The sequence below is a fragment of the Trichosurus vulpecula genome, chromosome 4 (genome assembly GCF_011100635.1).
Source record: "Trichosurus vulpecula isolate mTriVul1 chromosome 4, mTriVul1.pri, whole genome shotgun sequence".
NCBI lineage: Eukaryota > Metazoa > Chordata > Mammalia > Diprotodontia > Phalangeridae > Trichosurus > Trichosurus vulpecula.
In genome coordinates this window covers 258992102-259004993 of record NC_050576.1, presented here as the reverse complement: position 1 = coordinate 259004993, position 12892 = coordinate 258992102, and the positions used below count along the sequence as shown (strand labels likewise).

The window sequence follows — 12892 nt, the reverse complement described above, 5'->3', positions numbered from 1 at the left end:
TCTTCACCCTCTACCCATATTCCCCTCCTTCCCCCCGAATTGATCAGAGAATTTTAGAATGAGAAGGAACTATAGATACCACTGTGTTGTAGCAGACTGCATTATCAGTTTAGGAGGCAGCATGGTGTAGTGCAAAGTGCTCCAGCTATGGAGTAAAAGGACTTGGGTTTGAATGTAGCCTTTTATCCTTACTATCTATGTGATCTTAATCAAGACACTTCTCCCTTTTCTGGGCTTCATTTTCCTTACATTTAAAATGAGGCAGTTGGACTAGATAACCTCTAAGGATCCTTCCAGTTATAGATCTATGTTCTCAAGAGACCAAGTTCTGAAATTCAAATGGAGTCATAACTAGTACAGAGGCACCAGGGCTGCCATAAAGCAGGGAAGTAGATGGTAATACTTCCTCTCTCCAACGACTACGACTACCATTTCTGTGTCTCACCTCATGGTCCTCTGCTGGCTCATGCCACCATGAAATGCAACCACCGAGGTTGCCACCCTAGGGTCCTGGCACCTCTCTTCCCCCAACACCTGTTGTTCATGAGAACAACAAATCCAAAATAGGTCTAGAAAGAAATGTATTAAGGCGGGAGGGAGGAAAAGACAGGTGGGGAGGGAGGTAGGGAGGTAGGGAGGGTGAGGGTGAGGGTGAGAGACAGATTCAGAGACAGAGAGGGAGGGAGGGAGAAAACCAGAAAAAAGTGGCTCCCTCTACATTATATAGGATTTTGACAAGAGCACTTGTAGGAATCTCACAGTAGAACAAACTAGGTAGATGGAGATACATACCAGTAGACATAAACATTTAATAAAGCCAAAACACAAGGAGAACCCAAAACACAGGCTTGGGTGGACCCAAAACAAGACCTGGGTGCAGTAACCTACACCCATCATATTCTGGGTGTGTCCAGGACCTGAGGGAATCCAAAATTCCTTGTAACCATTTCTGACATTCCTAGAGAGTAAATGAGATCAAGACAACATTCTGGGTGCAAACAATCTTTAGTCACATAAAGCTGGATTTAAACAATCTAATAATTAATAAGTTTTCCTAATAAAATAGTAAAAGATTTTCCCACATACCCAAGGGGGAAGAGGATGGATTCTCTGCAGGACAGTCAGCCAGTCAATAAACATTTCTTAATTATGTACTAGGCACTATGCCATCCTTCTTCCTAGCATTCCCATGATGGTATTATCTTCTACAAAATTGCTGCTATGGGACCAGAACTTGTCCCAGGCACAAGAATTCTTGTCCCGGATCCTGGTCCCAATTCCGTGAATTGCTAGCTGTGTGACCATGGACAAATCACTTCTTCCCTTTCAACTTCAGTTTCCTCTCCTGTAAAATGTGGATGAGAGCACCTCCCTCAAAAGGTTACTCTGATGATCCAAGCAGATGTAATATATCTAAAGTACTTTGTTAGTTTGAAAGCACTATGTAAATGCTGGCTATTAATTGCTGGATTTATTTTTCCAGTGAAGGGGATGCCTTTTCATCACTCAGTTTCTGGGGTCACTACACATATTTGGCTCATCCCTGGCTCGGCTTCAGTGTGCTCTCTGAAGTTGTGGGATGAAATGACACTTGGATTAGTTCACATGATGCCCCAACTTAAGCCATGGAATTCAGCTGCTTAGCAATGTCCTCCTATCAGCTGAGCCAAGTGACCACATGCAAAAGCCTACAAATCCATGAAATACTTCCATGAAAGAATTTTTTTTAAAGGAGCAAAACCTGTAGGCTTAGCTCTCTTCTTTTCTTCTAGATATAAACATGAAGCTTCCTTATGGAAAGCTACCAGAGTTGTTTTCAAGGTGTAACCTCTCAGCATCAGAGTTCTAGAACCAAAAGGAAACTTGGAGAGGATCTATTCCTTCTTATACGAAGGAAGAAAATGGAGGCTCTCAGAACTTGAATGGTTTTCCCACAGTCCTAAAGTTAAGCAAGTGGTACATTTGGGACTAAAAATTAGGTCTTGTGCCCCATCGTTGAGCATCCTGTTCTCTTCACCATGATCCCTCTCCCCACCCCATTGTACTTGCTAGTTCATTGGGAGCTTGCTGTTACCTTTGGAAGTCCTAGATGAAAAGTCTCCTCCTTTTTGAAGACAGGCACCTTCTCAGCCACTTCCAGTCTTGGAGAGGACCCCAGGGCACTGAGAAGTTAAGCGATTTGCCCGGGGTCGTACAGCCAGGACATACTGAAGTTGGTAAAAGGCCAGTTCAGAGCTAGTCCCGCTGCCAAGAGACCTCTCTTGTTACCTTGCTAAATGTTTCAATATTAAGAAGACAAATGAATATTACCTCAAGAATTACATCTTGTGGAGGGGGCTCTGGTTTATAAGCTAGAATGGCCGGTGGTCCAACCTTTGGGATTGTTTCCAGAAGCGGTTCAAAAAACATTTCGAAGTCTTCTTTAAACTTAAAAAGAAAAAAAAAAGAGAGACTGTAAAATCCTTTTGGTCTGAAGGTTTACCAGGTTGTATAATGATGAATTTTTACCTCCATGTCACACAGAATGTCTAATTGCTGCATCTTCTCATTTATCATCCATCGTGCTAAGGGGAGAATAGTGAGCATTAGCTAATAAGGAAAATATAAATCCTGTGAAATGTCTATTGTGCTAAGTCATGGGATCATGTGCATAAAACAGTAAGAGATATCAGGGATCATCTAGTCTAATTCCATCTTATAGATTAGGAAACTGAGAAATGGAGACATGGCTTGCCCAAGGTCACAGAGGTTGAAGGGGACAGAGGTGGAATTCGAAATCCAAGGACAGCATTTCTTCCATAACACCACACTGCTCATCATATTTTCCCTGCCTTTTAAATTTTTTTGGCCATGTCCCAAAGGCCCACATTATGCCCACATTCCTTATAGTGAACAATGGAATTGGTCAATAGCTCCTTGAGGGTAGAGGAAGAGCTGTTTATAAGAGTGTACCAGGCTTCTGAATTTAGACTACATCCTCCAAAGCTTTGAGAGGCATCATGGTGCAGTGGATAAAGAGCTTATCTTGTAACCTGGAAGACTTTCATGCAAGGCCTGCCTTTGATATGAGCTGGCTGTGGGACCCTGGGCAAGTCACAACCTTCTCAGTGTTCCAGACAACTTCCTAAGACCATAAGTTGCAGAGCACATCCCAACCCATACCAGTAGAGCAGTTTCCTCATCTAGGAGTCCCTTGTACCAATGAAACCCCAGGACCAGCCCCATCCTTTGTAAAAGTAACACTGACATAAGAAGTAGAGATAAAGAACTGAATCTTCTCCCAAATGGCATTTTTATTGGACAATCCAAGGGGCAGATAGGGTTTTTAATGTCCATTTACCTCGGGTTAATGGGCAATAAGAGGTAGGAGAGACATCTTCATGTTGAAAGGGACCAAAAGCACCTGGAAGGAGAATGAACAGTTGGCATGTTACTGGGAAAATACAAACCAATCCACCACAAAATATGGTCATTTCAGTGGTGCACTTGATCTCTCACACTCTTGATATCTTGTTCTACTTGCCTTGCCAACACATGACCCCAGACAAGCCCCACTGTCCATTTTCTCTGATTCTGCTCTCGCACGGCTAAGAGATGCTTTGGAACATCATCTAACTGTGCTGCCTGCTTCAGTGACAAATCTACACTACCTGATCTCAGCTGGGCCATCACTGCTGCTCAACAATTCTTTCATATGACTCAAGTTGACTCGCTTTTGTTGTTCCTGCAACATCTGTTCCTAACTTTCCCTCCATGCTTTGAGTCTCCCAAAGTATGACTTCACTGCTTACTTTATTATAAAGCCTGCCATGCCCTCATCAAAGAAGGCGCTGTGCTCTACAAGCAAAGCAGAATAGAAGTACCATATTTCCCCATGTATAAGACACACCTTAATTTGGGGGTCCAAAATTTGAAAAAAAAATGTATTACATAAAGTTATTGAACTCAAGTTTTATTCATCTGCTCATAGCTTTTGGGCATCTTTTGGGCAACTCTGGTGCATGTACGCATGCTTAGTCCATTCCGTTTTATGAACCTGAAGCACCAATTGTGTCCTCCTTTGAAAGCAGTAACTTCTTTTCCATCAGCAATTCTTGCCTCATGCTGAACCATCTTTGTGGACGCAGGAATTCCAATTGCCCTTTGCTCTTCAATCCATATCTTCAATTCCCTCTCTAAATCAGGCCATTTTGCTGACTTGCCTCTCATGGCCTTCTTCTGCCATGGTGTTTTCAGTAGGGTTTCTTCTTCCCATAGCCAGTCTCAGATTGTTTTCTCAGTTGGAGGAGGACCAAACGTAAATTCAGAAGCACGATTTCCATTCACTTTTGCAAACCGGATCACTTTTAACTTGAATTCAGCACTGCACGAAAATCTTATCTGAGCCATTTCTGGGCAGAATGTGGCAAAATGTAACCTAATATACTGGTAACAAATGTGAAACAATGAGCGCAAAGACAACAAGCTCGAAAAAGCAGAAAATGCAAGTAAAAAAACTACAACCACTGTATAAGATGCACCCAGTTTTTAGACCCCAAAATTTTCGAAAAAGGGTATGTCTTATACATGGGGTAATACAGTAGCTCAAAAGAAACAAGGGAGGCACAGTTCAAGAATCCACCTTAAATGTTCACATGATCTGTGTGTGCCTGACCTGAGGTTGAGTGTTCTGAGCTCACACTGGTCTGATCAGCCATAGTTGACTCTAACATAGGGATATCATTTTGGTCCTCTCCAAGAACAAAGGACAACAACCAACTAACCAACGAATTATAAAGCCCCCTCAATTTCCCTCAAAATATGCATACATCTTTCCTCATCCTTTCCTTTACTCTTGCCTCAATGAAAAAAGTATCCATTCTTCCTTGCAGGGCTACCCCTCTACTTATGTTCTTGATCCCATCTACTTCCACCTCCTTTAGGAATTTCATTATCAGATGTCTCTTTCAATTTTGAATGCTCATCCTTCCCCCTCTTTGTATTTCCTTTTTGAGAGGCAGCATAGTCTAGCAGAGAGAAAGAGAGAGAGAGAGAGAGAGAGAGAGAGAACGAACAAGCCTTAGATTCAAGAACACTCCTTTGTGTGAACCTAGGCAAGTCTAAGTCTAAGCATTTCTCTAAGACTTTCCTGATGTCCAGCGAAATCTTTCTTGAACTTGAACTTTCCATTCCCATCACCACTATTATTTGATGCTGTTATTACAATATTGCAATAACCTAGTAACTGGCCTCCCAGGTCATCCTTTATCTCTCCTCTTGGCAAACCAAGATCACACACCCTGGCCAGATTCAATTCCTGGAAGCACAAGCTTAGACCGTGTTCTTCCTCTGCTCCAAATTCTTTCATTCCTCACCCCCAGTGAATAAAACCCAAACTCCTTAGCCTGATATTCCTGAAAGATTCTCTACCACCTGACCCCAGACTACCATTCTAAGCTTATCTATCTCTCTTTCATTCCATAAACCCAAGACCAAAAAACATAAATAAATAAAGAAGGATTACTCACGAATTACTGCTATTTTTTGGAGTGCATGCTTTAAATTTTTAATCCTTTTCTTTTTCTTGTACTCTGGCGTTATTTCCTGAATCTTCTCTTCTTGGGATAAGGTGTCTTTTCCTAGAACTATGACATATAATGAGCTAGTAAATAATTGACTGAGAACTGAAATTCTTGGTGGTTACCATGGGCATTACAAAAGTGAACCATTGTAAGTGAATGGAACAATATTGTGCCATAAGAAATAATGAATATGAGAGATTCAGAGATCCAGGGAAAAACCATGTACATGAACTGAGGCAGTGAAGAATGCAGAACCAGGAAAACCATATACATAATGATGCAGAAGCATATTTAAAACCTCCTTCTTAGTACAATGGAAAATATTAAGAAATAATATTTCCTCCAGCCTCAAGCCCTTTCTGGACTTTTTCTTGTAGGAAAATGTATATGAGAGGAATGGGTATGGAAGGAATTGACTGGTTGTAGTGGATGATTAAGTGACTATAGTTAGGGATTATTATTCTGGAAATAAAAATTATATTTTAACATAACGTGACTTTTTTCTTCAAAATTCTTCTAAATATTGCCTCATTTGGGGTAGAGAAATGTCCTAGGGTGCAGAGGAATTATGACAGTTTGGGCATTTCTCTCTCTAAGCTAGAAAGTGCTTGATTTAGATTAATGTTAAATTAACACAAATTGTTTCCAGCAGACTTGTACCTGAAACAGAGTACAGTATTACTATCTGTGTCCTGAACAATGAATATGATCATGTAGAGAAAAGAAACATAAAATCAAGCTAAATTCTGAGTAATTATAATGACCATGATATGTTGAGTTTGAGATGTCTACGGGACATCCAACATGAGATATCTAATGGAGAGTTGGAGATTCAAGAGAGAAGGTCAGGAGAGAGGTTAGGGCTTGATAAACAGGGCTAAGAATCATCAACATAGAAATGATGATTGAATTACGGGAGCTGAGATTAGAATAGAGAAAGAAGAGAAGGGGTCCAGGACAGGGCCCTGAGGGACACCCAGGATTAGAGAGCATGACCTGGATGAAAATCCACCAAAGGAAACTGGAAAGAATTGGTCAGATAAGTAGGAAAACGAGCACAAGAAAGCAGTGTCAGGAAAGTATACAGAGAAGAGGGTGATTGGCATTACCAAGGCTGCAGAGAGGCCAAGAAGGATGAAAATTGAGAAAAAGGCCATTAGATTTGGCAATTAAGGGATGGTTAGTAAATCTGGAGAGAGCAATTTCAGTTAAATGATGGTGGCGCAGCGAGTAGAACACCGGCCCTGGAGTCAGGAGGACCTCAGTTCAAGTCCGGCCTCAGACACTTGACACACTTAACAGCTGCGTAACCTTGGCCAAGTCACAACTCCAACTGCCCTGCCTTCCCCCTCTCCAAAAAAAGCCCAAATGATGAGGTCAGCAGTCAGACCAGGGGGAGTCAAGAAGAGAGTGAGAAGAAAAGAAGTGGTGGCACTCATTGTAGATGGCCTTCTCAGAAGTTTGGCTACAAAAGGGATGAGAGATATGGAATGATAGCTACTGGGGATGGATGGAGGATAAATATAATGGATAAATATATTGAATATAAGTGAGATATAGGAGGCAATCCATTGGAGAAGACAGATAAAATGGGATCACTTTGCCATGTAGAGGGGTTTGCTTTGACAATGAGAAAGGGCCAGTTCTTCACGTGGGACAGGAGTGAAGGAGGAGATAGTGGCAGAAGGCATCTGGATGATGTGAGATGGGGAGGAGGAGAGAGGAGGTAGTTTTGGAGAATGGCCTCAATGTTTTTAGTGAAATATGAGGTAAAGTAGTCTGCTCAGAGGGTGGGAGAAGAGGGAACCTTGAGAGGTTTGAGAAGGAATGCAATGATTTTAAAGAGCTGATATGGAAAGCGGGGTATTGAGTCAATTTAAGGAGGTTTAAAAGGTTGCCTTGCTGTGTAGTGGTGGCCAACTTGAGATGACATCACATAAAATTGAAATGGGGCTAGTCCTCAAAGCCTTGACATGTATTCTTGTAAAGATGTAACCATTGTGTCCTTTGGTTTTAAGCTGTTTTTCTTTCTTTGTTGCAAGGAGGGGTAGGGTAGAGCTCTTTTGTCTAGAGGAAATCTATCTGAAAATGTAAAAATAACTGGCATCAAGAAAACTAATTTTTAAAATAAAATAATTAAAAGTGAAGAAACCATCAGGAAGACATTAACAAAAAAGAAAAAGGAAAGCCGCAATCAAATAATTATAAAAATATAATATGATCCAGAGAATAGAATATAAAATTATAATGGAAGCCAAGTAATTGGAATAGCACATTGCAGTTGGACCTTATGTTACTGAATCAAATGGAAAATGAAATTAAAATGTAGAACTCTAACTGAAAGGATCTTTGTGGTTGCATCCTGCTGTGCGTTATATTATTGTCAGTTTGGGTATGACAACTGCCAAGGGACAAAAGAGTGGACGTTGATACCAGAAAACACTTATATCCAAAGACTGTATATACAACATCACATAGACATCTCCAACCAGACATTAGACATAACACTTACAGCAGAACACCAGACAAAGTAAGAATGGGGCATTAACTAGCACAGAGTTTCAAAAGGGGGTGTCATGTGTACTGCCTCAGGCCCAACTGATAAGAGAAGTTCTCACCTTATTTTACTGTGTAACACCTTTTTTCACTCAAGTCCTGATTCTCACAAATTACTAAGTTCTATATGGGGTAATTTTGGAAATGAATACCTCCATTGACTGGAACTCCATCCCAACTCAGTTGAGAACTTCCCAAATCATCTGAACTCAGTTTGTACCTTACTGGCAGATGAAATAAGGAGCATACATTTTTAGCAAGGAGGCATTACAAGGTTGGAGAAAGGTAACCTTCCCACTTTAAGAAAAGGTGAAGAATATAGATAGAGGCCAGGGGGCTTGATGTCTATTCCTGGAAAGATTCCAGAATGGATTATCAAAAGAGAAGTGGTGGCCAATATGAGCTTGGCTTCATTATAAACAAATTGCACCAGACTAGATTAATTTCCTTTTTTTCTTTCAGAATTACTCAACTACCAAAGTTAGGAAACACCATAGACATAGTGTGCCTGGCTTTTAGCAAGATGTTTGACAAAGTCTTTAGCAATATTTGGGTAGACAAAATGAGGAGATATGGACCAGATGATAGTTAAGTAGATTTAGAATAGGTTAAATAATGGAACTAAAAGTGTGTTGATTAAGGAAATGAAGTTCAACTTGGAGGGAAATCTCTAGTGGAGTATGTAGCCCTCTGTCCTTGGTCCTGCTCTGTTTAACAATTTTTTAAAAATCAATTACTTAGATGCCAGTGAAATAAAGCTGGAAGAGATAAGTAATCCACCATATACTAGAATAATGATTTAAAAAGATCTAAAAAGTTTGGAATGATGGGCTAAATATGATAAAATGAAATGTACTTACTTCAGTAAAGCAACAATACACAATTCCTTTGGTGAAAGTATTCCTGCTATGGATATACAGAAGATAAAACTTCTTCTATGTTTTATTTAGCACACAGCCTTCACAAATTGCTGGGACCTCCCCCCACTCCCCATCCCCCAGAAAGTTATCATCAAATGGGCAAGTCTCTGGCCATGAGCTTCTCCATATTCAACTAGTCTAGTCATCGGGCAACAGCCATACATACGATCCTTTGTGGAGCCATTTCAGTGACACCTGAAAGAATTAGTTTTCCACTGACATCATCTACAAGAACCCAGAGCCACTTGCAGGCTACAATGAAGTCCTGGAGTAGGACTTCAAGCAGAGGGTTATTATATTGAATAGGAATACAAAGTTCTACATTTGGTTTCAAAAAATCGACTGCATGCATACAGGGAGAAAGGGAGGACCATGGCCAGAGAGTACCTAGTAGGTAAAAGATCCCAAAGCATAGTGGAAAACAAGTTCAGAGATTGCTAAGAAAAAGGAAAAACAAGTTAGTTCCAAAATTAAGAAGCAATACCAGAATTTAGGAGTTGTAACAAATATAAGAAGGAATTAGACCTGACCAATGGAAGGGGATGCTTCAGTAATCAGGGAGATCCTCATTACTGAGAGGTCTTCCAGTGATTAAAAAAACAGCAAACTATGTGCCAGGTACTGTGCATATAAGTATTAAAAAAAAGAAGAAGAAAAACCACTCTGTTCTTAGGCGTCTCACAGTCTAATGGGGAATACAACATGCAAACAACTATGTACAAACACGCTATATCCAGGATAAACTGGGGATAATCTCAGAGGGACAGCACTAATGTTAAGGGGGAACAGAAAAGGCTTCTTGTAGAACATAGGATTTTAGCTGGGATGTGAAGAAGTCCCAGGCAGTCAGGAGGGAAAGAGAAGGAAGGAGAGCATTTCAGAAATGACTGAGAGCTGGTGAAAGTGCTGAGAATCAGGGGGTGGAGTGTCTTATGGGAAGATTAGCAAGGAGCCCAGTGTCACTGCACCGAAGCTCATATGAAAAAAGAAGTATATGGAGGGGAGGAAGCTTTTGGAAGACTAGAAAGGAAGGAAGGGGGTTGGTTGTGAGCAGCTTTAAAAAAGCCAAACAAAGGATCTCATATTTTATCCTGGCAGTGATAGGGAGCCACTGGTATTTATTGAGTGGGGGTGGGGTTTTATCTGGTCAGGCTCAAATGTTAGGAAGATCAACTTGATAGTTAAGTGGCAGACAGATTGGGATGGGGAGGGAGAGGCTGGAAGGAGGGAGACTAACCAGCAAACTATTGCAATGGTCCAAGTATGATGAGATGTGGGCCAGCACCAGGATGGTACCTGTGTCAGAGAACAAAAAGGGTATATATATATATATGTATGTATGTGTGTATGTATGTATATATGTATGTGTATGTATATGTAACATCTCTCATATACTTATGTATGTACATATATATATATATATATATATATACATACACACAACAAAATTAACGAGATGTCATGACATTAGAATGGCAAGAGATTAGACATGAGGAGGTATGGTGAGAGAGAATGAGGAGTCAAAGATGACATCTAAGTTGCAATCCTGGGTGACTGGGGTGGGGGGAGGAGTGGTGCCCTCAATAATAATAGGGAAGACAGAAAGAAGAGAAGGCTTGGGGGAAAAGACAATGAATTCAGTTTTGGACATATTGAGTTTAAGATATCTCTGGGATATCTATTTCCAGATCTCCAAATACATAGTTGGAGATTCAAGTCTAGAGATTAGGAGGGATGTTAGGGGTAGAAAAGTAGCCTTGAGAATCACCAACATAGAGATAATAATTGGATTCCTGGGAGGTAATGAGATCACCAAGCAAAACAGCATGGAGGGAGAAGAGGCCAAGATTAGTGAGTATGACTTGGCTAAAGATCCAGCAAAGGTGTCTTTCAACTGTAGAATTCTATAATTATATGATTTTGTAAGAAGTACAGCAATTTCATTGATAGTGGTAAGGAGAGCAAAGGTCATCTCCACCTTGCCCTTTAAAATTAATTTCAAATGATACCTTTCATTTTTATATCTACCTACATTTTCCAATATATCTTCCTCATCCCTCCCAGAGAGGTATGCTTTATAACAAATGATTAAAAAAGAGGGGAAAAAACAGTTCAACAAAAACCAAAGAATGTATCAAAAAAGTCTGACGCCATATGCAGTGCTCCCAAACCATACACTGTCCCTCAAAGTAGCAGGGAGAAGTGCCTTTGCATATCTCTTCTTTGGGGCAAAGCTTGCTTATTATAATTTTCCAGCACTCAGATGTGGTTGTTTTGTTGTTCTTTCCATTGACATTGCTATAGTATTTATATTAGGTTTTTGGTTTGGCTCACTTCACTTCGCATCAATTCATATAAGTCTTCCCATGCTTCACCATACTCATTATTTCTTACAGCCCAATTATAGTCTATTACAGGGCTGTCCAAAATACCACCCGTGGGCTGCATGTGGCCCGCAGTGCAATTTTATGTGGCCCGCCCATGAGTTTCAATTTTCACAAGCAAAAAAATAAAATAATAATTTGCATGGAATGCATATTAGATTTTTTAATTCCATCACTAATAAATAATCTCGTTGAAGTTAATTTTCTTTGGTGTTTTTAAGCAATATTACAGACGGAACATATCGCACAGAATTTTCAATAGATCTGTGGGATGTGTTCTGTCAATACAATGCAGACTACTCAGTATGCACCTACCTTTACATTGTTGTGTTGTCGCTTTGTTGCTTTGTGTTTACTTTTGCGCTTTGCGCCTTTGCCTGTCATATTGATGACGTGCATTCCCCCACTTTCTGTTAGTGTAATTATTTTATTTTAATGCAGCCCTAAGATAACCTAAGGTTGGACAGTCCTGGTCTATTACATTCATGTAATACAACTTGCTGTAATATAATACAACAACTATTCTCCAATTGATGGTTATCTACTTTGTTTCCAATTCTTTGATACCATAAAAAGAAGTGCTGCTGTCTTCTGGTATATGTGAAGGCCTTTCTTTTGTCTTTGACTTCCTTGTGATATAAGTCTAGCTGTGAAAGCTCTGCTTCAAAGGATATGAACTTTTCCACCACTTTATTTGCAAAATTCCAAACTGCTTTCCAGAATAGTTGCAGAATAATTCATAGCTCCATCAACAGTGCATTAGTATGCCTATATTTCAATAATTCCTTACCCACACATTGAGTATTCTCATCTTCTGTTATCTTTGCCAATTTTCTGAGTGCACAGGGAAAGCTCAATGTTTAGATGTTCATTTCTCTTATTACTAAGTAAGAGTACTTATTAATTATTATTTTATTATATTATTATTTATTATTATATTATTTATTATATTATATTATTACTTATAAGTACTTATTACTAAGTAAGAGTATTCATTTACATGGTGGTTAAGAGGTAATAATTCTTCTGATTGCCCAGCTCTTTTTCAGGCTTTTCCATTGGTTTGTAGGGCAACTGAGGGCACTGGAGGGGAAGGGAAGCTGGAAGGAATATCCTTACTCTAGTTCCATGCAGCTTGTTTGCAGTTTTCCTAATGGCATCCCCAGCATGATTTAAAAGGGATACAGTCTCATACCCCAGGGATATGACAAGAGTTAAAAGGAATTTCAGACCATGATTCACATAATGACTTTGAAAGATCATGCTCATTGGCAAGAGAAAAGGAGACCAAAGAGTAGGGCTTCTCTAGCCATGAGAGTTCTATGAAAATGGCTGGGGTCATTATACAAAAGAATTCATTATCTTGGTGGGAAGGGGCACTATGGTCAGATCTCCTTGAAACTGATCATTATATTCTTCTATATTAAGAATAACGGATGGGTTGGAGCCAAGATGGAAGCTGGAGAGCAGG

The 12892-nt window shown here is 40.0% G+C and overlaps 1 protein-coding gene across 1 annotated transcript in view; it reads right to left on the bottom strand.

Annotated features, from left to right (window-relative positions):
• ERICH6 (glutamate rich 6) overlaps positions 1–12892 on the bottom strand; it is a 65069-nt gene that overhangs the window by 40646 nt on the left and 11531 nt on the right. Inside the window, exons 4-7 of the mRNA XM_036753241.1 lie at positions 5508–5624; positions 3341–3403; positions 2509–2564; positions 2311–2427 (exon numbers count right to left, since the gene is read on the bottom strand). Of these exons, the coding sequence (XP_036609136.1) occupies positions 2311–2427; positions 2509–2564; positions 3341–3403; positions 5508–5624 (353 nt within the window). The remainder of the gene's footprint in view (positions 1–2310; positions 2428–2508; positions 2565–3340; positions 3404–5507; positions 5625–12892) is intronic.